Source organism: Pleurodeles waltl, chromosome 1_2 (assembly GCF_031143425.1).
Source record: "Pleurodeles waltl isolate 20211129_DDA chromosome 1_2, aPleWal1.hap1.20221129, whole genome shotgun sequence".
Taxonomy (NCBI): domain Eukaryota; kingdom Metazoa; phylum Chordata; class Amphibia; order Caudata; family Salamandridae; genus Pleurodeles; species Pleurodeles waltl.
In genome coordinates, this window is record NC_090437.1 from 76,325,374 (window position 1) to 76,350,095 (window position 24,722).

General features: G+C 45.9%; 1 protein-coding gene across 4 annotated transcripts in view; it reads left to right on the forward strand.

Moving 5' to 3' along the window:
* The window catches only part of TDRD7 (tudor domain containing 7), a 779,147-nt gene that overhangs the window by 612,833 nt on the left and 141,592 nt on the right, over nt 1-24,722 (forward strand). For all 4 annotated transcript variants that reach the window (XM_069236519.1, XM_069236523.1, XM_069236528.1 and 1 more), the window contains one exon: nt 19,390-19,500. In XM_069236519.1, coding sequence (XP_069092620.1) covers nt 19,390-19,500 — 111 coding nt within the window. The remainder of the gene's footprint in view (nt 1-19,389; nt 19,501-24,722) is intronic.

Consider the following 24,722-nt stretch of genomic DNA (forward strand, 5'->3'; position numbering starts at 1 on the left):
TGCCGAGACCGTCCGACTCCGGTCGAGACACCGGCACGCAGCCTTCTCGGGACCGAGAAAGTGCTGGAGACATACATCGACACCGAGATAGCGGTGTAGACACGGCTCGACGCCGAGACAGCGGCACCGATGAAGATCGACGCCGAGATGTTTCGACTCCGAAAAAGAAAAAAGCCACCTCTGAGCCGAAAAAAGATGCAGACAGGGTTTCGGTGCCGAAACAATCTGCAACCGACCCAGTTTCAGGCTCTTATACCGAAGAGCAATCAATGACCTCCCAAATGCGAAAGCATAGGTTTGAGGAAGACCTGCAATCCACCGATGTAGACCATACGCAGAAACGTATTTTTATACAGCAGGGGACAGGAAAGATAAACACCCTTCCCCCTATTAGGAGAAAGAGAAGACTGGAATTTCAAACTGACCAAACACCACAAACAAAAATGGTGAAAAGGGTTACTCCGCCACCCTCTCCTCCACCTATAATTCACGTCTCGCCAGCACAAACTCCATCACATTCCCCGGCTCACACCACCATGAGCCAAGGTGACCAGGATCAGGACGCATGGGACTTATACGACGCCCCTGTGTCAGATAACAGTCCGGAGGCATACCCTACAAAGCCATCACCACCAGAGGACAGTACTGCATATTCTCAGGTGGTGGCTAGAGCAGCACAATTCCACAATGTAAGCCTCCACTCAGAACAAGTCGAGGATGACTTTCTATTCAACACCCTCTCTGCCACCCACAGCTCCTACCAAAGCCTGCCGATGCTCCCTGGTATGCTTCGGCATGCAAAAGACATCTTTAAGGAGCCGGTCAAAAGTAGGGCAATCACACCAAGGGTGGAAAAAAAGTATAAAGCGCCTCCTACAGACCCTATTTTCATAACTTCGCAGCTGCCACCAGATTCTGTCGTTGTAGGAGCAGCTAGGAAAAGGGCCAACTCCCACACATCTGGGGACGCACCACCCCCAGATAAGGAAAGCCGCAAGTTCGATGCAGCTGGAAAGAGAGTCGCAGCACAAGCTGCAAAACCAGTGTCGCATCGCTAACTCACAGGCACTTCTTGCGCGCTATGACAGAGCCCATTGGGATGAGATGCAACATCTCATTGAACATCTACCCAAAGACCTACAAAAGAGGGCAAAGCAAGTGGTTGAAGAAGGACAGAACATTTCAAACAACCAGATACGCTCCTCCATGGACGCAGCAGACACAGCTGCAAGAACAATAAATACATCTGTGACCATCAGAAGGCATGCATGGCTACAAACGTCTGGGTTTAAACCAGAGATTCAGCAGGCAGTTCTCAATATGCCATTCAACGAAAAAGAACTGTTCGGTCCAGAAGTGGACACGGCGATTGAGAAACTTAAAAAGGACACGGACACTGCTAAAGCCATGGGCGCACTCTACTCCCCGCAGAGCAGAGGAAATTACAGCACCTTCCGCAAAACACCCTTTAGAGGGGGGTTTCGGGGTCAGCCCACACAAGCCAGCACCTCACAGGCAACACCATCCAGTTACCAGGGACAGTACAGGGGAGGCTTTTGGGGCCAATATAGAGGAGGGCAATTCCCTAGGAATAGGGGAAAATTTCAAAGCCCCAAAACCCCTACAACTAAGCAGTGACTCACATGTCACTCACCCCCTCCACACAACACCAGTGGGGGGAAGAATAGGTCATTATTACAAAGCATGGGAGGAAATCACTACAGACACTTGGGTTCTAGCAATTATCCAAAATGGTTATTGCATAGAATTTCTACAATTCCCTCCAAACATACCACCAAGAGCACAAAATTTATCAAAACATCATTCCGAGCTCCTGGAGATAGAAGTTCAAGCACTATTGCAAAAGAACGCAATCAAGTTAGTACCAAACACACAAATAAACACAGGAGTTTATTCACTGTACTTCTTAATACCAAAGAAGGACAAAACGCTAAGACCAATCCTAGACCTAAGAATACTAAACACATACATCAAATCAGACCACTTTCACATGGTCACACTACAAGAAGTGTTACCATTGCTGAAACTACACGACTACATGACAACATTAGACCTCAAAGACGCGTATTTCCATATACCAATACATCCATCGCACAGGAAATACCTAAGGTTTGTATTCAAAGGAATACACTACCAATTCAAGGTACTGCCTTTCGGTTTAACAACCGCACCAAGAGTCTTTACCAAATGTCTAGCAGTAGTCGCTGCACACATCAGAAGGCAGCAAATACATGTATTCCCGTATCTAGACAACTAGCTAATCAAGACCCATTCGTTAATAACGTGCTCACACCACACAAATCAAATCATACAAACCCTCTACAAACTAGGGTTCACAGTCAACTTCGCAAAATCCAACATTCTGCCGCGCAAGGTACAACAATACTTAGGAGCCATAATAAACACAACAATAGGAGTAGCCACTCCAAGCCCACAAAGAATTCAAAATTTCAACAACATCATACAACGCATGTATCCAACACAGAAAATACAAGCAAAGATGATATTACAACTCCTAGGCATGATGTCTTCATGCATAGCCATTGTCCCAAACGCAAGACTGCACATGAGGCCCTTACAACAGTGCCTAGCATCACAGTGGTCACAAGCACAGGGTCACCTTACAGATCTGGTGTTAATAGACCGCCAAACTTACCTCTCGCTTCTATGGTGGAACAATATAAATTTAAACAAAGGGCGGCCTTTCCAAGACCCAGTGCCACAATACGTAATAACAACAGATGCTTCCATGACAGGGTGGGGAGCACACCTCGATCAACACAGCATACAAGGACAATGGAACGTACATCAAACAAAACTGCATATAAATCACCTAGAACTGCTAGCAGTTTTTCAAGCACTAAAGGCTTTTCAACCAATAATAGTTCACAAATACATTCTCGTCAAAACAGACAACATGACAACAATGTATTATCTAAACAAACAAGGGGGGACGCACTCAACGCAATTGAGCCTGCTGGCACAAAAGATATGGCATTGGGCAATTCACAACCAAATTCGCCTAATAGCACAATTTATCCCTGGAATTCAGAATCAACTCGCAGACAATCTCTCTCGAGATCACCAACAGGTCCACGAATGGGAAATTCACCCCCAAATTCTGAACACTTACTTCACGCTCTGGGGAACACCTCAAATAGACTTGTTTGCGACAAAAGAGAACGCAAAATGCCAAAACTTCGCATCCAGATACCCACACAGGCAGTCCCACGGCAATGCCCTATGGATCAACTGGTCAGGGATATTTGCCTACGCTTTTCCTCCTCTCCCTCTCCTTCCTTATCTGGTAAACAAACTCAGTCAAAACAAACTCAAACTCATATTAATAGCACCAACTTGGGCAAGGCAACCCTGGTACACAACGCTGCTAGACCTATCAGTAGTACCCCACATCAAACTGCCCAACAGGCCGGATCTGTTAACACAACACAACCAAACGATCAGACACCCAAATCCAGCATCGCTGAATCTAGCAATCTGGCTCCTGAAATCCTAGAATTCGGGCACTTACAACTTACCCAAGAATGTATGGAAGTCATAAAGCAAGCCAGAAGGCCATCCACCAGGCACTGCTATGCCAGTAAATGGAAGAGGTTTGTTTGCTACTGCCATATTAATCAAATCCAACCATTACACGCAACCCCAAAACATGTAGTGGATTACTTGCTTCACTTACAAAAATCTAACCTAGCTTTCTCTTCCATTAAAATACACCTTGCAGCAATATCTGCATACCTGCAGCCTACCTATTCAACTTCCCTATATAGGATACCAGTCATTAAAGCATTCATGGAGGGCCTTAAAAGAATTATTCCACCAAGAACACCACCTGTTCCTTCATGGAACCTAAATGTTGTCTTAACTAGACTTTTGGGTCCACCTTTTGAACCCATGCACTCCTGCGAAATACAGTTCCTAACATGGAAGGTTGCATTTCTCATCGCCATTACCTCTCTAAGAAGAGTAAGCGAGATTCAGGCGTTTACAATACAAGAACCTTTTATACAACTACACAAAAATAAGGTCGTCCTAAGGACTAATCCTAAATTTCTACCAAAAGTTATTTCACCGTTCCATCTAAATCAAACAGTGGAACTTCCAGTGTTCTTCCCACAGCCAGATTCCGTAGCTGAGAGGGCACTACATACTTTAGATGTCAAAAGAGCATTAATGTATTACATTGACAGAACAAAGAGCATCAGGAAAACTAAACAGCTATTTATTGCATTCCAAAAACCTCATGCAGGAAACCCAATATCAAAACAAGGTATAGCCAGATGGATAGTTAAATGCATCCAAATCTGCTACCTGAAAGCTAAACGACAACTGCCCATTACACCAAGGGCACACTCAACCAGAAAGAAAGGTGCTACCATGGCCTTTCTAGGAAACATCCCAATGCAAGAAATATGTAAGGCAGCCACATGGTCTACGCCTCACACATTCACCAAGCACTACTGTGTAGACGTGTTATCCGCACAACAAGCCACAGTAGGTCAAGCCGTATTAAGAACATTGTTTCAGACTACTCCCACTCCTACAGGCTGAGCCACCGCTTTGGGGAGATAACTGCTTACTAGTCTATGCAAAACATGCGTATCTACAGCGACAGATGCCATCAAACTGAAAATGTCACTTACCCAGTGTACATCTGTTCGTGGCATCAGTCGCTGTAGATTCGCATGTGCCCACCCGCCTCCCCGGGAGCCTGTAGCAGTTCGGAAGGTACCTTCAACTATTTGTGTATATATATTATTTTAACCTTAAATAGGTACATACTTAGTCACTCCATTGCATGGGCACTATTACTACAATACAACTCCTACCTCACCCTCTGCGGGGAAAAACAATCGAAGATGGAGTCGACGCCCATGCGCAATGGAGACAAAAGGAGGAGTCACTCGGTCCCGTGACTCGAAAGACTTCTTCGAAGAAAAACAACTTGTAACACTCCGACCCAACACCAGATGGCGAGCTATGCAAAACATGCGAATCTACAGCGACTGATGCCACGAACAGATGTACACTGGGTAAGTGACATTTTCATTACAATGCCTCTGGAGTAACTTTTGAGATTTTTAGGAAAACAAAAACAATGTCCAACACAATATTTTACCCGAAATTTGAATCTTGCAGAAAATTGTGCTGTGAACTGCATGAAGGAATATGAATCCAGGATGAGTGAATTTCGTCCTGATGGTACTGATCAACTTCTGATTTCTTTTGTGAAACCTTTTAAAACGGTTACCAGTGCAACTATAGCAAGATGGGTGAAATGTATTATGTAGTTGACTGGTGTTGATTTACAGACGTTTCAAGCTTGTTCTATAAGAGGGGAGGCTATGGCTAGTCAGTCCTTCTGGAAAGGCACATTTGAGGATATCTTGAGGGCCACTGAGTTGTCAAATTCTTCTACATTTTCAAAACATTGCTGTAAGCCAGCTGAACACGTCTCGTGCTAATGGAGGGGTACAAATATGCATAATGGTAGCCTCCAGTCTTGTAATTAAATAGTGATTCTCCAAATTAAATGGCAGGAGAATCTGAATTTCATTAAAGACACGGAGCCTATCATTATCCCACCCTCCGGTCCCTGAGGTATAGACTTATTTTTTGTTAGAATATTGGTTAAAAAATAAATACATAAATAATAGAACAAGTTGTGGATATTATTGAATGTTTGCTTGATGATTATCTTGTTTATGTTCTTCAAAGCTACTTTAGCTGGTATATTGATGTTTTCCTTTACTTTCAGATAACAACCTGTTCGCTTCCTGTAAGAAATTTTGTTCTTGTGAGGTTTTGCACTCCCAATGGACTCCTTATCTTTGTTCAGCAATCCTTTATCATCATTCAGCCATGAAGAAGGGCGAAAGTTTCACATTCAAAAGAGGCAGATTGTTACATGCATGGGCTTGTCATATGCAATAGATGTTCTGTTCTAGAATGTTTCCTTCATGATGTTAACGGTCTTTCAAGTTCTGTTTGGAGTGACATTAAGGAATAATGCATAATGTTAGCCTCCATGTCTTTAATGAAATTCAGATTCTCTTGACATTTAATTTGCAGAATCATTATTCTTAGCCAAATGCAATTTCAGGAAACTAAACGAATCTGTGGTTAAAAAATATCCACAAAAAAGGGCATTACCGGAGGTAAGTAACTTGTTCTTGTTGGTCGACCCAACAACCTTTCTTCAGAACTGGAGCTCCTTTTCACTATGATACTACAATTCCCCTTTCAGTCCAGAAGCCAGGACTCGCTCTGTACAAAAATTGGCACACTTGCATCATAATTCTCCACTTATGTGATCTCTAACATCATAATAAGTGATTATTCATTTAGCTGTTGTATGCTGAAAATAAACAAACACACATACTCCTTCCTCCCTTTTGTTTTCTTTATAATTATGACCTCGTTGAGACTAAGGGACTGATTTACATTTTAACAAAGAGGTACTCCTACACAATTGTGGTACTCCATTATGGTGAGAGGCAGTAAAAAAGAAAAACAATCACTACACCCTTGGAGAAAACACGGTGTGGAAAAGTTGTCTTCTAGACGTCATTTTTGATGAACCATCTGTTAAAGGTTTCCTTCATTGACAGGAACTGCCAGAACAACAGTTCTTGCCAATGTATTGAGATGTCCCTGGAGCCACAGCATCTCTGAATTTGCTGAGCAGAGTAAAGGCAGGGTGGCGACTTAGTCTGTCTGCCTTTACTCCACCTGCCAAACCCGTATTTTGACCCGAAATCTGCTGACCACCATTGATCTGACCTAATCACCTGTTGGTTTTCACCCATGGTTTAATCTAATTAATCCCCATTTAATTGTCTTCACACATTTACTGTGCACTTCTCAGTGAGTTGACTTCTTATTTCCGTCTCTTTTATGCTTATGGGTGTCTTCACTTTCATCAGTTCTTTCTGGTGTTTTATCAGTACCTTTCTTTCTGTTTTAACAAAATACATTCTTTTATGTATTAACCTTTGTAACCCAAATTGGCTATTTAGGATGTAGCTACTATTTATATTTGATCATGTACTATATTAATATGCAGTTTCAGCTGTTAAAGTCCTGAGCATGAAACACATGTTGGCAGGTTGTGGTGTTTTACCTCTCCTGTTGCGGAGGGGCTCACCAAATAATCAAAAATTGAAGAATTGAAACAGCACATACCTGGTAGTGAATAGTGTATATTGAAAAAAAAAAAATTCTGCTCCTGTTGCCTTTGTACCTGCAAAACATGAACCCTGGCATAATCCCAGAGACTATTACAAGAGATGTGATATGGGAAAACCTAAATAATGTGTAACCTCACTACATTATGGCATCAAATGACTCAAATGTATTTTTATAAAGGTCAACTACATTTATGAATCATACAGTTCTTTGGACATGTAGATATTTTATACAATTCCACACCGCTGACCAAGTGCTCAAAATGTAAGAAATGTTGGCTTGATTTTCCAATATCTACACGACCGCCTCCGTATGCCCCACAGATCACCTATTCTTTTACCAAGTCTAATGCTTCCCCCCCAGGGGCTCTAATGCATCAGATCAGCAACTCAATACTTTCGAAAATAAACAGTCATGTAAGTAAAATATGGCTTCATTGAGCTCTTCCCCTAAAACGATCCAGTTTGCTCTCACCACTGTCGTACTTTGGCCAGTACAAAGATCATCATCTACAAAAGTAAACACCATGCAGCCTACAATCCAGGGCATTCATGGACGTGCTCAGTAGAATCTAAGTTCGATGGCATCTGTCGCTGTAGATACGCATGTTCTGCAATAGCTCGCCATCTGGTGTTGGGCCGGAGTGTTACAAGTTGTTTTTCTTCGAAGAAGTCTTTCGAGTCACGGGACCGAGTGACTCCTCCTTTTGTCTCCATTGCGCATGGGCGTCGACTCTATCCTCGATTGTTTTTTTTCCGCCATCGGGTTCGGACGTGTTCCTGTCGCTCCGAGTTTCGGAACGGAAAATTAGCTAATTTCGGAAGATTTTCGTCGGTATTGTTGCGTTCGGGATCGGCGTACTTACATTCAACACCGCATCGAAGATCGAAGAGCTCCGGTGCCCTTCGGGGTAGTTTTTTCGATCCTCCGTCGGGGCCTGGTCGGCCCGACCGCGTGCTGAAGAACGCCGATGGAACGGACCCCGTTTCGTTTCTGCCCCAAATGCCACAATAAATACCCCTACACAGACCAACACTTGGTCTGCAACCTGTGCCTGTCACCTGAGCACAGCGAAGACACCTGCGAGGCCTGTCGTGCGTTCCGGTCCCGAAAAACACTCCGAGACCGTCGAGCCAGAAGACTTCAGATGGCGTCCGCACCGACAGCCCAACAGGAGTTCGAGGAACAGGAAGAGGAAGGTACCTTCTCGATCCAAGACTCCGACTCCGAAGGATTCGACGATACACAAACCGTGAGTAAGACGTCGAAAACCACGCAGAGAAACATTTACAAGGCCCAGGGGACGCCACTGCCACCAGGCCATGGCTCGACCCATAAATTCGGTGACCGACCATCGGCACCGAAAAAGGCCCAAACAGTGCCGAGATCGTCCGACTCCGGTCGAGACACCGGCACGCAGCCTTCTCGGGACCGAGAAAGTGCTGGAGACAAGCCTCGACACCGTGATGCCGGTGTGGACACGGCTCGACGCCGAGACAGCGGCACAGAAACAGATCGACGCCGAGAGGTTTCGGCCCCGAAAAGGAAAAAAGTCACCTTGGAGCCGAAAAAACACGCAGACAAAGTTTCGATGCCGAAACAAACTGCAAGCGACCCAGCTTCAGGCTCTTATACAGAAGAGCACTCGCTAACCTCCCAAATGCAGAAGCATAGGTTTGAGGAAGAGCTACAAGCAACTGATGTGGACCATACGCAAAAGCGTATCTTCATTCAGCAGGGGACAGGAAAAATAAGCACCCTTCCCCCCATTAGGAGAAAGAGGAGGTTGGAGTTCCAGACGGAACAAACACCACAACCAAAAGTGGTGAAAAGAGTTACACCACCACCCTCACCTCCGCCCGTGATTGACGTTTCACCAGCACAAACTCCATCACACTCCCCAGCTCACACCACCATGAGCCAGGGTGACCAAGATCAGGACGCATGGGACCTATACGACGCCCCAGTGTCAGATAACAGTCCGGAGGCATACCCTGCGAAGCCATCTCCACCAGAAGACAGCACCGCGTACTCTCAAGTGGTGGCTAGAGCAGCACAATTTCACCACGTAAGCCTCCATTCAAAACAGGTCGAGGATGATTTCTTATTCAACACACTCTCCTCCACCCACAGCTCATACCAAAGCCTGCCTATGCTCCCTGGTATGCTCCGCCACGCAAAAGACATCTTTAAGGAGCCGGTTAAAAGTAGGGCAATCACACCAAGGGTAGAAAAAAAGTATAAGCCGCCTCCTACGGACCCGGTTTTCATCACTACACAGCTGCCACCAGACTCTGTCGTTGTAGGAGCAGCTAGGAAAAGGGCCAACTCTCACACATCTGGAGATGCACCACCCCCAGATAAAGAAAGCCGCAAGTTTGATGCAGCTGGTAAAAGAGTCGCAGCACAAGCTGCAAACCAGTGGCGCATCGCGAACTCCCAGGCACTACTTGCGCGCTACGACAGAGCCCACTGGGACGAGATGCAACATCTCATTGAACATCTGCCCAAGGACTTACAAAATAGGGCAAAACAAGTGGTTGAGGAGGGACAGGCCATCTCCAACAACCAGATCCGCTCCTCCATGGACGCTGCAGATACAGCTGCACGGACAATTAATACATCTGTAACTATCAGAAGGCATGCATGGCTCCGAACGTCTGGATTTAAACCAGAGATTCAACAAGCAGTTCTCAATATGCCTTTTAATGAAAAAGAACTGTTCGGTCCAGAAGTGGACACAGCGATTGAGAAACTCAAAAAAGATACGGACACTGCCAAAGCCATGGGCGCACTCTACTCCCCGCAGAGCAGAGGGAATTACAGCTCATTCCGTAAAACGCCCTTTCGAGAGGGGTTTCGGGGTCAAAGCACACAAGCCAGCACCTCACAAGCCACACCGTCCAGTTACCAAGGACAGTATAGAGGAGGTTTTCGGGGACAATATAGAGGAGGGCAATTCCCTAGAAATAGAGGAAGATTCCAAAGCCCCAAAACCCCTACTACTAAACAGTGACTCACATGTCACTCACCCCCTCCACACAACACCAGTGGGGGGACGAATAGGTCATTATTACAGAGCATGGGAGAAAATCACTACAGACACTTGGGTTCTAGCAATTATCCAACATGGTTATTGCATAGAATTTCTACAATTCCCTCCAAACATACCACCAAAAGCACAAAATTTAACAACACACCATTCCAATCTCCTGGAGATAGAAGTGCAGGCACTATTGCAAAAGAATGCAATCGAATTAGTGCCAAACACACAAATAAACACAGGAGTTTACTCACTGTACTTTCTGATACCAAAGAAGGACAAAACACTGAGACCAATCCTAGACCTCAGAGTAGTGAACACTTTCATCAAATCAGACCACTTCCACATGGTCACACTACAAGAAGTATTGCCATTGCTAAAGCTGCACAACTACATGGCAACTTTAGACCTCAAGGATGCTTATTTCCATATACCAATACACCCATCGCACAGGAAATACCTAAGGTTTGTATTCAAAGGAATACATTACCAATTCAAGGTACTGCCTTTCGGATTAACAACCGCACCAAGAGTCTTTACCAAATGTCTAGCGGTAGTCGCAGCACACATAAGAAGGCAGCAGATACATGTGTTCCCATATCTAGACGACTGGCTAATCAAGGCCCATTCGTTAATAGAGTGCTCAAATCACACAAATCATATCATACAAACCCTCTTCAAACTAGGGTTCACCGTCAATTTCACAAAATCCAAAATTCTGCCACGCAAGGTACAACAATACCTGGGAGCCATAATAGACACATCAAAAGGAGTAGCCACTCCAAGTCCACAAAGAATTCAAAATTTCAACATCATCATACAACGCATGTATCCAACACAAAAGATACAAGCAAAGATGGTATTACAACTCCTAGGCATGATGTCATCATGCATAGCCATTGTCCCAAACGCAAGACTGCACATGAGGCCCTTACAACAATGCCTAGCATCACAGTGGTCTCAAGCACAGGGTCACCTTCTAGATCTGGTGTTAATAGACCGCCAAACTTACCTCTCGCTTCTGTGGTGGAACAACATAAATTTAAACAAGGGGCGGCCTTTCCAAGACCCAGTGCCACAATACGTAATAACAACAGATGCTTCCATGACAGGGTGGGGAGCACACCTCGATCAACACAGCATACAAGGACAATGGAACGTACATCAAACAAAACTGCATATCAATCACCTAGAACTTCTAGCAGTTTTTCAAGCACTAAAAGCTTTCCAACCAATAATAGTTCACAAATACATTCTCGTCAAAACAGACAACATGACAACAATGTATTATCTAAACAAGCAGGGGGGACGCACTCCACGCAGTTAAGCCTGCTAGCACAAAAAATTTGGCATTGGGCAATTCACAACCAAATTCGCCTAATTGCACAGTTTATACCAGGGATACAAAATCAACTCGCAGACAATCTCTCTCGAGATCACCAACAGGTCCACGAATGGGAAATTCACCCCCAAATTCTGAACACTTATTTCAAACTCTGGGGAACACCTCAGATAGACTTGTTTGCGACAAGGGAGAACGCAAAATGCCAAAACTTCGCATCCAGATACCCACACAAACAATCCCAAGGCAATGCCCTATGGATGAACTGGTCAGGGATATTTGCTTACGCTTTTCCTCCTCTCCCTCTCCTTCCTTACCTGGTAAACAAACTCAGTCAAAGCAAACTCAAACTCATATTGATAGCACCAACTTGGGCAAGGCAACCCTGGTACACAACGCTGCTAGACCTATCAGTGGTACCCTGCATCAAATTGCCCAACAGGCCAGATCTGTTGACACAGCACAACCAAAAGATCAGACACCCAGATCCAGCATCGCTGAATCTAGCAATCTGGCTCCTGAAATCCTAGAATTCGGGCACTTACAACTTACCCAAGAATGTATGGAAGTCATAAAACAAGCCAGAAGGCCATCCACCAGGCACTGCTATGCAAGTAAATGGAAGAGGTTTGTTTGCTACTGCCATATTAATCAAATACAACCATTACACACAACTCCAGAACAGGTAGTGGGTTACTTGCTTCACTTACAAAAATCTAACCTAGCTTTCTCTTCCATTAAGATTCACCTTGCAGCAATATCTGCATACCTGCAAACTACCTATTCAACTTCCCTATATAGGATACCAGTCATTAAAGCATTCATGGAGGGCCTTAGGAGAATTATACCACCAAGAACACCACCTGTTCCTTCATGGAACCTAAATGTTGTCCTAACTAGACTTATGGGTCCACCTTTTGAACCCATGCACTCCTGCGACATACAGTTCCTAACCTGGAAGGTGGCATTTCTCATCGCCATTACTTCCCTAAGAAGAGTAAGCGAGATTCAGGCGTTTACTATACAGGAACCTTTTATACAACTACACAAAAATAAAGTCGTCCTAAGAACCAATCCTAAATTTTTGCCAAAGGTTATTTCACCGTTCCATCTAAATCAAACAGTGGAACTTCCAGTGTTCTTTCCACAGCCAGATACCGTAGCTGAAAGGGCACTACATACATTAGATGTCAAAAGAGCATTAATGTATTACATTGATAGAACAAAAAACATCAGAAAGACTAAACAACTCTTTATTGCATTTCAAAAACCTCACGCAGGAAACCCAATTTCAAAACAAGGTATAGCCAGATGGATAGTTAAATGCATCCAAATCTGCTACCTTAAAGCTAAACGACAGCTGCCCATTACACCAAGGGCACACTCAACCAGAAAGAAAGGTGCTACCATGGCCTTTCTAGGAAACATCCCAATGCAAGAAATATGTAAGGCAGCCACATGGTCTACGCCTCACACATTCACCAAGCACTACTGTGTAGACGTGTTATCCGCACAACAAGCCACAGTAGGTCAAGCCGTATTAAGGACATTATTTCAGACTACTTCCACTCCTACAGGCTGATCCACCGCTTTTGGGGAAATAACTGCTTACTAGTCTATGCAGAACATGCGTATCTACAGCGACAGATGCCATCGAACTGAAAATGTCACTTACCCAGTGTACATCTGTTCGTGGCATCAGTCGCAGTAGATTCGCATGTGCCCACCCGCCTCCCCGGGAGCCTGTAGCAGTTTGGAAGTTACCTTCAATTATTTATATATGTATCATCTCAACCTTAAATAGGTGCATACTTAGTCACTCCATTGCATGGGCACTATTACTACAATTCAACTCCTACCTCACCCTCTGCGGGGAAAACCTTCGAGGATAGAGTCGACGCCCATGCGCAATGGAGACAAAAGGAGGAGTCACTCGGTCCCGTGACTCGAAAGACTTCTTCGAAGAAAAACAACTTGTAACACTCCGGCCCAACACCAGATGGCGAGCTATTGCAGAACATGCGAATCTACTGCGACTGATGCCACGAACAGATGTACACTGGGTAAGTGACATTTTCATTTCAGAAGGTAAGCATACCAGGATCTGAATGCTGAAATATTCTATGACGCAGGCCTTATTCAGAAGTCTCGAGCGCCAAGAGCGTATTCACACACCATAAAAAAAGAACAAAAAAAAGCGTGTTTATCACAGCAGGTACTCACTCAGCAAGATCCGATCGAATGACTCCTCGCTCAAAAGTCCATGCAGTCCGTGTGGGGGAGGGAGGAGGCGAGGGGGGAGTGATCACAAATAACGCTGAATTTCTCCAAAGCCGGGTTTTAGAGATTCTCACGTCCCGGCAAACCTTGTCCGCTTTGTAATTGTGCAGAGAAGTTCATCTGCCATCACTCTTTCCCCCGATAACGGCAAGACAACCAACTCCTCTGTCCACATTCTGGATGCCTCTGACTGCTGCCAGACAACTCAATCGCGGAGCGTACAGGAGCTCTGTACGCAGTCGTTTAGCCCAGCTCTGCTGGCATCATGCATGAAAACCACTGAATTATAGTCATGTTATTACAAGAGAAAACAGTAATGGGGGTGTCTTTGCATAGTCCTGGATCTCCATTTCTTCAGTCTCTTACTTCCAAGTGTTTCCTTCAAGATGATTACATTCTTTCAGCCCTTTATAGGAGGGACAAGCTTTGTTTGGTTTGTTTCAGTCTTACACTGTCACATATCGATTTGAAAGCTATAATATACATTTGAGATTTGTTTTACATCTACAGTCCATTCCTAGTTTGTTACAGCTGCAGACCTTGTGAATCATTACGTGCCTTCTATAGTGACAAGATCTCTCAACCTAATTTTGGAGCTCTAGTTTGATTTATTCCTTTTCGTCAGTGTCTAATATGTCTCTGGTTTCCTCTGTACCTTCCCTTCATCTTAGCCATCCAGGGCTGCATCTAGTTTGGAAAGGCCTATCCTCTACAAGAAGCCCTTGCTTTTCCAACAACTTTAGACCGCTTCAGTTATGTTTTTCAATCAATCAGTTACATTTATAAAGCGCATTACTCACCCGTAAGGGTCTCAAGGCGCTGGGGGGGGCGGGGGGGGGGGGGTCAGTGCTCGTAGAGCCAGGTCTTGAGCTGCCTTCTGAAGGGGAGGTGGTCCTGTATGGCGCAAAGGTGGCTGGGAAGGGAGTTCCAGGTCTTCGCTGCCAGAAAAGAGAGAAGGATCTTCATCTGGCGGTGGCTTTGCGGATGCGGGGTACGGCTGCCAGGGCTTGTCCGGTCGAGCGTAGGGTGCGCGGAGGAGTGTAGAAGGAGACGCGGTGGTTGAGTTTTGGCCGAGGTTGTGCAGGGCTTTGTGTGGTGGGTGAGGAGTCTGAAGGTGATCCTCTTGTTGACTGGGAGCCAGTGAAGTTTCTTCAGGTGTCCAGAGATGTGGTGGTGGCGGGGTATGTTCAGGATGAGTCGTGCGGCAGTGTTCTGGATTCGTTGCAGTTTCCTCTGCAGCTTGATGGTGATGCCGGCGTACAGTGTGTTCCCATAGTCCAAGCGACTGGTGACGAGGGCGTGGGTGACGGTCTTCCTGGTGTCGGTGGGGATCCAGCTGAAGATCTTGCGGAGCATGCGTAGGGTGTTGAAGCATGCCGAGGTCACTGAGTTGACCTGTCTGGTCATGGAGAGGGATGAGTCCAGGATGAAGCTGAGGTTGGGGAGTGCTGCCCAGGGCGGGAGGCCATCAGGAGTCGTCCCAGACGGTGGGTGTAGGGCCGAGGATGAGGACCTCTGTCTTCTCTGTGTTCAGTTTAAGCCGGCTGTCTGTCATCCAGATCGCTACTTCCTTCATGCCTTCGTGTAGTCTGGTTCTTGCTGAGGTGGGGTTGTTGGTGAGGGATAAGATGAGCTGGGTGTCGTCGGCATAGGATATGAGGTCGAGTCCGTGTTTTTGTGCGATGTTCGCCAGGGGGGTCATGTAGATGTTGAAGAGGGTGGGGCTGAGGGAGGATCCTTGGGGGACGCCGCAGATGATCTCTGTGGCTGTGGATCTGAAGGGGGGGAGGCGGACTCTCTGAGTTCTTCCGGAGAGGAAGGAGATGATCCATTCCAGGGCCTTGACTCTGATGCCGGCGTTGCTGAGGCGACGTATCAGGGTACGGTGGCATACCGTGTCGAAGGCTGCAGAGAGGTCCAGGAGTATGAGGGCCACGGTTTCTCCTTTGTCGGTCAGGGATCTGATGTCGTCCGTGGCTGCGATGAGGGCGGTCTCTGTGCTGTGGTTAGCTCTGAAGCCGAACTGTGAGGGGTCGAGTGAGTCGTTGGTTTCCAGGGCAGTGGTGAGTTGAGCGTTGACGATTTTCTCAATCACTTTGGCGGGGAACGGTAGGAGCGAGATGGGCCGGAAGTTTTTGAGTTCGGTGGGGTCTGCTGTTGGTTTCTTTAGGAGGGCGTTGAGTTCGGCGTGTTTCCAGTTCTCCGGGAAGGTGGCGGTGGTGAAAGACGCGTTGATGTCTCGGAGGTGGGGTGCCATGATGTTGTCGGCTTTGTTGAAGATGTGGTGCGGGCAGGGGTCGGATGGTGATCCTGAGTGGATGGAGTTCATGATGTGGGTGGTTTCCTCGGTGGTGGTTGGGTTCCAGGTGAGGATGGTGGTGTTGTCGGTGGCGGGTTCCAGTGGTGGGTTCGTGTTGGTTGTGGTGAAGCTGGTGTAGATGTCGGTGATCTTGTGGTGGAAGAAGGCTGCAAGGGAGTCGCAGAGGTCCTGTGAGGGAGGGATGGAGTTGTTTTCTGCATCGGGGTTGGAGAGTTCTTTGACGATGCCAAATAGTTCCTTGCTGTTGTGGGCGTTGTTGTCTAGTCTGTTCTGGAAGGCTGATTTTCGTGCGGCACGGAGGCGTTGGTGGTGTTGGCGGGTGGCGTTCTTGAGATCAGACATGTTCTCCTCGGTCTGGTTGAGGCGCCAAGTCTTTTCGAGGGTGCAGCATTCTTTTTTGGAGTCCTTGAGGTCGGGGTGAACCAGGAGTTTTTCTTGTGGTTGTTGGTGTTTGCTTGGGTCTTCAGGGGGGCCAGGAGGTTGGCGCAGTCGGAGATCCAGCTCGTGAGGTTGTTGGCGGCTTCGTTTTGGTCTGTGGTGCTGGTGGGTTGGTTCTGAGAGAGGGTCGATGTGAGTTGTTCCGTTGTGGTTCGATTCCACTGTCTTCTTGGTGGTTGCTTGGTGTGGTGGTGCACGGTGGTCTTCTTGAAGCTGAAGTGGACACAGCGGTGGTCCGACCAGGCGAGTTCGGTGGTGTGGCTGAAAGAGATGTGTTTGCTGGAGGAGAAGATGGGGTCGAGCGTGTGTCCGGCGTAGTGGGTGGGGGTGTTGACTAGCTGTTTCAGTCCCAGGTTGGCGAGGTTGTCCAGTAAGGCGGTGGTGTTGTTGTCGGTGTGGTTCTCCAGGTGGAAGTTGAGGTCCCCTAGGAGGATGTAGTCGGTGGACGGGAGTGCGTGTGGGCTGACGAAGTCTGCGATGTCTTCGCTGAACTTAGTGCGTGGTCCTGGTGGTCTGTACATGAGGGTGCCTCTGAGGGTGGTCTTGGGGTCGCTGTGGATCGCGAAGTGGAGGTGTTCGGCGTCGGGGAGTGAGTCGTCGACGTGGGTCGAGATGCGGATGGAGCTTTTGTGTGCGATGGCGATGGCGATGCCTCCTCCGGTGCGGTTGGTGCGGTCTTTCCGGATGATTTTGTAGCCGTTGGGGATGGCTATGGCGATGTCGGGTGTCGAGGATGGGTTCATCCAGGTCTCGGTGAGGAAGGCGATGTCCGGTGTTGTTGAGTCGATGAGGTTCCATAGTTTGATGGCATGCCTGTGGACGGATCGGGTGTTGATCAGGATGCAGTCGAGGTTGTTTCCGGGGGAGTCGTTCTTGTCGGGTGCGATGTGTGTTCGTAGGCAGGTAAGGCGGCAGTTGCGGCAGGTGAAGGATCCGTGGGTCCGCTTCGGGGTAGCGCGGTAGCAGCCCGGCGTGCGGCCGGGGTTGAGGGCGGTGAGGGTGGTGGTGTCGTAGGTCAGGTGGGGGTGGCGGATGGGGTGGGGGTCGCGGGGACCAGGGGTTCGGGCGATGGGCGTGGTCCTCGCAGCGGCCGCCATATATGGGGTAGCTGGGGAGGAGTGGTCAGCTGGGAGGCGGGAGGGTAGGTGAGCCAATGGGATTGCGCTTGAGGAGCGCAGAAACGGCGGGAAAAGCGGGAGGCGGGCGGCGGGAAAAAACGAGGGAAAAACGGCTTTGGAAAGGTGACGAGAAAACAGGGGAAGAAGCGATGCAGATGACAAGAAAGGCGGAAAAAGGACGAAAAAAGGTGGAGAAAAACAAGCACAACGAGCAGGGGCACCGGGCGCACAGGGGGGGGCCACGCACTCGGGGATACAGAAAAAAGGTGGAATTACATTCAACCAGGCAGTCTCTGAGGCAGGCACTCGGGGTACAAAATAAAAGAAGGGAACCGGGCACTCTGGGGCCACGCACTCGGGGAACAAGGAGAGAAGTGGAAGCGGCAGTCACGGGGGCACACAGGCAGAAATAGGCAACACTGAGGCAGGCAAGCACTGGTGGCGCTGCGGAGGCGGGGGAGCGACCTACCCTAAGGTCAAGGGTCGTGTATTATAATGTTTTTATAATGCCACAGAGTGGTAGGTACCAGAACGTTTTGTGCCTGATGTTTTCTTGCATTGTTCCATTAGTACATCAAAGAATGCACAGATTGCTTCTTACTGGAATCAAAAGCACAATCTTTATTTGGCTAAAATTTTATCTGATTTCAAGGATAGTCTTAGAGTAAGTTCTGTAGTCATTTTAGAGTCTAACCACTAGTGGTGTCATTTCTACCCTGACACTGACATCAGAATAACTTGACAGTGCCCCTCGCCCACCACTTGTACCGCCCAAGCAATCTCTGTTTTTATCAATAATGATGCAGTCATACCCTACTGTTGGCCACTACAAAAATATAATAATCAGATTCTGCTTGACTAAGAGATTAGAACATATTGTGCTTTCCTTCCTCAAACACAGAAAAAACATCTGTATTCAGGCAGCCAAAGCACCCCTAGACAATATCACGTTTTCTAGGGCCTCCCATTTTGTGTATTATGAACTAAATATAAAAATAAATGCCCAGCCCAAAAAGGTAGGTACCATGATACTACCTAGCCTGCAGCATTGCCATTTTTAGTGGTATAGAGGATTAGTGATATTAGGAATCTAGATGTGAAAACCATAGGTGGATGTCAAGTGCAACATACACCTTATTCCCATCTCCATTCTGGTTGTTTGTGATCTTTTGAGTAAATGTAATTCATTTTCCAGGATTCATCTTACAAAACATTTCCTAAAACTTTAAAAATATGAAAGAGTTTTTGAAATGGGAATTAGCTCCTACTCTCATTCAGTCGTCCGTCAGGTACAGTAACTAATTATATTAAGTGTTCTGTTGCATAATTCATGAAGGCGTCATCTGTTATGAATATATGAGGCATTTAACTATCACAAAGAATATTTTGTAATGCACCTTTTATGAAAATACCAAATATAGATGCTAGAGTGTCTTTTAAAATTAGGCAATATTATTTGGGGCCAACACTGGATATAGGTTAGGCCTGCCCTTTACCGTTTTTGCACTGCATATTCTCTAGAAGATACTATTACTTTTCTGTCTGTTACATCACATTATTTCATTAACAATTCTTGCAACAAAATAAGTTGTCTTATGTTGTTTTACTCTGTTTCATGCAGGTTTTAAAGTGCTGTCTGGCAGACCTCCCATCATCTATAAGCATGTTTACACCGGATGCAATTCTGTGGCTGAGAGATACTGTACTAAATTGCTCAGAGTGTAGCATCAAGGTACTACAAGCTCAGACAACATTAAGTGAAATGGGAAAAACACAGTACTATAAATAAATGTTATTTTCAATCCTTATTTCATAAAGTGTGAATGTTGTTGATAGATTAACTACATCGAAATGCTCTTTTAGAAAAATGGCCTTGAGATCGCAGAATGCCATTCATACACTTTTTAAAAACATTTGATAAACATGCATTGATATTGTAAAGAGAAGGAAGTATAGAAGAGTACATGCCAGTCGCTTGATTAGGCACATCTTTTCCCCATGTCCATGCAACCATTTATTACATGGACACATGTCAAATTATTACACATTTGACAGTAGTTGGCAGAAACTGCTTGTGATACTTCCAACTTACATCCTGTAGTGCTAGTTGGTGTAGTGATAATACCTCTGTATGTTTTGTCAGTCTCCACAAATTCAGGCATGTTTACGTGGGCAACTGCAGGATTCATACACTGCAAGTTCTAAAGTGATACGATGATCCAGTCTTTTCAACCAGATCTTCACAGAAGAGGAGGGAGATGTTCTTTCTCTCCCTAGCAATGTCACGCTTTGGCAGTCAGTAGTCCTAGCTCTAAAATTTCGGCTTTATATCTGTTAAAGTCTGTTTCTGCCACAACATGTAATAGAGTATGTATGGGTCTGGGCACAAGGACCATCCCAGAATCTCCCCCAAAGTAGCCAGTACCCCACTTCAGAAATGCTGTACCACCGTACAGGATCACAGTGAATGAAGGAAATTCACCAAATCATTCCTTCAACTAAGACAGTCAGGTAAGAGATTCTGCCAAAGTGCCAGAGATTGACAAGTTATATACACCTGTGATGGTATTTCAGTTGTATTATCGTATATTGTGTGCCTCCCTCGACCAACCTAGGGGCCATTCTTGCCTCAGTCCAATCCTCGCCTGACAGATCGCCTAAGTCGCTCATCCAAACAGCCTTCCAAAAATCCAAGATGTGGGGGATGTTGATCACCAAGGAGCAGTATCCCGCAACATTTGTTTTTGGCCCTTTTCTCCCATGAGAAGCTGTCTCTTGAAAGAATTAATTCACTGAGGTCGGTCAAGTCTGTGATGTGTTTATAAAGAGCATGCCAGAACTTATAAATAGTGGAAGAATTGGTGTTTTGAAGAGTGCATGATGTCTGTAGGTAGAGAGATGGTACCATATGTGTTTTAGCAACCATATCTCCCAATGTGAAGATTCCAGTATTGTCCCACCATCAACACCAGTCACAGGCAACAGTTTCACTAACCATTGTCCCTTACCAAAGTGGAGTGGTCATGGTCAGTTTATTGTACTACCCCAGATCTCTAAGAATCGTGTGCCAGATCTGTACCACAAGTTTTGTCATATGTGGTGAAAAATGTACTTCCCCAAGTACCTACAGCTCAGTAGGGAAATGAAGGTCAGATTATGAAGAGAATAACCATTCATTCAGTATTAACAGGGTCAGCGCTTTATAATATGAATGGACATCAGCTGCTCCAATGGCACTGTCAAATGGGGACTTGTAACATTTGGAAATTGCTTTCCAAAGAAAGCCCCTAAGCAACAATGTGAAATATATTTAAAAAAAAGCTATTTGGGACTCTAAATGGGTAATTTTAGAGCTGGCAAAGTAGCATTAGTAGCAACACAATTTAAAAAGTGGCTGTTGCTCCTTAGGGATAAGGGGAGCGGGGACCAAAAGGAGTCATCTCTTTATAATTCGGAGATCCTAGTATATTTCTATTCCATGCCTTAATTTCATCATTAATGATAAAAATCCCTAAATAAGTAAAGCCTCCCTAGAAGGTTTGTAATGAGGAAGCCTGATGCAAATTGCCTGGCCCTGCACTTAGAGGGTATGGCAATGACTTATGAGGGCTGATCCTGAAGCCGGTAAACTCCTCAAAGATGTAAAAGATTTGTAGGACCCTGGAAGTGAGTTCCTCTAGGGCATTAGGAACATGAGACGATCATCTGCATAAAGTGAAACCCCGTCAACTATTTCTTGATATCAGTCAAAGACCTGCGCCTGAGCATCCGTACCATGCATCCCCTTAGCAGGAGTCTTGATGGCTTGGACAAATAACAGAGGGAATAGAGGGCACCCTTGCCTTGTATCCCTGTAAACAGGGAAACTTTCAGAGACCTCCAGACCCAACCAGATCCTTGCCCACAGCTCTGTCAAGCAACCGCAAATATCTAAGAAACATGTCTCCAAAGTTAGTCTTTTGCAGGAGAGTAAAAAGATAGTCCCATGCTACAGAGTCAAAAGCTTTTTCTAAATTTGCCATCAAAAAAGACAAGGGACCTCTCAAATTATCTACAAGAGCGAGCTCATTATGGAGTCGACAAATATTGTGTCTGGTAGATCTCCTGGGAATAAGTCTGCACTGATTCAATCACTGTGCCCAGATGGATCATCAAGACCTTTGCGATGAGTTCCAACTCAGTATTAGTTAACAATATATACCAGTATGAGCCACAGTGGTCCGGTGGGGCCAAGGTTCTTATTATCTGCTGACTGGAGATCATGTGGTAGGAGCCGATCTATTAGTGCATCATCCAACACAACCTTCAGTGTATGAATAGTGTGTGGGTGGGGTGAGCTTGAAAAGGTATACCTATAGTCAGATGGGGTCAGGAGTCCTCCCCTCATGAAGCTATGCGAGTGATTCTGCTAGTTCTTCCACTGTATGTTTCTTGCTGGGCACGGCATATTTTGAAATGGAAGTTTGTCACAGATAGGTTCAGTCATGAACAAGGGGTCAGGGAAGCTACGTCTAGCACACAGGCAAGTGTAGTAGGTCTTGAATTCCCGGATCAGCTGGAGGCCCACCCCTGTTTGTCCACTAGCATGTCTGACTGCACAAATATGTCTAGGTAGCTCTTTCAGCCTACAGAGCCAATATAATTGTTTTGAGATTTTGTTACCCCATTAATATATACTGCATTGTGTAGACAACCATGCCGCCTTCTACTCATCTAATAATAATTGTAAAAGTCTACATTTGTGGTGGTCAGTATTGTATTTCAGTGTGTGATCGGGAGAGACTTGATGTTGTAGTGGTGTGGCCTTCACCCATGTTCTCTCTTGTGAAGGGGCTCTATTGCTTCCCACTATGGTGCTTCAAAAGCTTCCCACCCCACCCTGTGGAAGCTCACAGACCCAACATTTTGTGCAAAAAAGCCTGTGGTTTCATTCCAAATATACAATCTGAACCCTTGGTAAGCCAGCCACCACAGAGCCTCCATTTCTCTGTGGTATTCCTCTTTGTGCTGCTCAGTGTTATTTTAACTAGGATCTGATGGAGAGGGCTTGGGCCTGCATGCGTGCTGCATTCCCCAGTTTGTGCCAGGGGATCAGATAGTAGCCTAGCCTAAAGTAAGAGGGCTGGAGTAGCATGTTTACTTATGATCATGTTACCTGCAATGTGTGTCATGCAGACCCGTGGCTGTTGTAAATTACATTAGAAGGAACGGACTCTGTAGAGTGCTGTTCTGGGCTTTCGATTTATTCAATATGGTATCAGCCATGATGCTAAAATCCTCACCCACCACAGGAAGTTCCAGTAACATGCCACCAACTTGTTCTAGAAAGAAATAGGAGGGTGGGGCATAGACGTTAGCCATGCAGAAGGGGGCGCCTTGTAATGTGCCCTAATTGTCCAAGTTGCGACCCTAGGAGGCACGCCTTGTTTTAGTATGCACAAAGGATTATTATGAAGCACAAATACTTCTCCCCTTGACCCTCTAGTGAGTTCTGTATGGAAATGTGTTATAGCCATATTGTGACAGAAAGGGGCATTTAGTACCCAGCAAGTGAGTTTCCTGAAGTAGGAGAATGTCTGCCTCTTATCGTTTAGCAGACTTTACAATGGTGCTTTGTTTGAATGTATTCAGGAGGCCATTGACGTTCCATGAGACTATGTGAAAGTGGTCATAACTGGAGGTTCCAATTGGGTCCATCATCGCTCAAAGTATCATGGACTGTGGAGAATGGTTAAAGTTACATATATTGGAAGTATAGTTGATCCTGGAAGTGCCATGTGTAGAAAGGACATCTTTAAGAGAGCGATTGTTAGAAATAACTTAAGATCAAACTCAGCCCCCCCACCTTATACTTCCAGAACATGAAGCACTTGTCTAACGGAGCATGTGTAGAGCCCACCAACAGGGCAGAGGTGCTTCAGAGAGCCATGCTTCCGGAACACCCAGCAGTGTCCCCAACCAAAGAATGCATGCTTACAGAATGAGCAAAGTTGAGGGAAGGTGCGGTCCTGCCCTTGGAGAGTTCAAGTAAACAGCACCAGCTCTTGCCCCCTAGCTTCACTAGGCAAAAATAGTCTTACATATGTGCCTATATAGCCAGTTCATTAGTCTAATACTTCAGCCATCATATCATCAGCTAGTCCCAGGATTAGGGTACAATATACCTGTTACAAGATTATTGTGCAGGTAGACGTGAGTTAGCACCTAGCGAAATGTAAGAGCAGACACCCCTCGTTGAGAGCAGGACTGTTTAAGCCACAGAAACTGTGTCCTAACCCTTTCAGAGACTCCTTACTGGCTCTTTGGCTGTATATCTTTTGATCCATTTTCCATGCAGGAGCCAAGTTCAGTTTCCACTACTTCTGATTTCCTTTTGGGTAGTCAGCCAAATCCACGTCTTTGCTCCATGTGTTTTAGTGAGAGCAGCGCATAATCAGTAAATGGTCAGCTCACCACAGAGCCAGGTGTCCTCAGAGTACTGTATTCAGTCACCCAATTATTAGTTGACTCAGTGGTATCAAAAAAAGGAGAATTTAAACTTCAGAGAACCTTTAGTTTATCAGGGTATGGGAGACAAAGGTCCAATTGCATTGCACAGTGTTTCTATTTAACCCCTTGAAATGATGTACATTGTTGCTGAACTGCCTTGGCGCATAGTTCAGGAAGATCATGATTCTCCCGGAGTCATACAAGAGCTGGCCATGGCTATGGGCTTCCTGAAGAGAAGTGTTTTTGTGGGTAGGGATCCTGGCTACATTAGTACAACATAGGGCCCTGACTAGTGGCCTTGCAGTGAAGGTCCATCTGTAATGAAGCGAGATGAGGTCTTCAGCTGTAACCTATGTCTAAAAGTATTGGAGAAAGAAGTGCTCTGGCCGGTAGCCATTGGCCCCCTTTTAAAAGCCCAGAAGGTGAAAGCTATCAAGTCAAAACCAACCTCTCTTATTCAGGTCT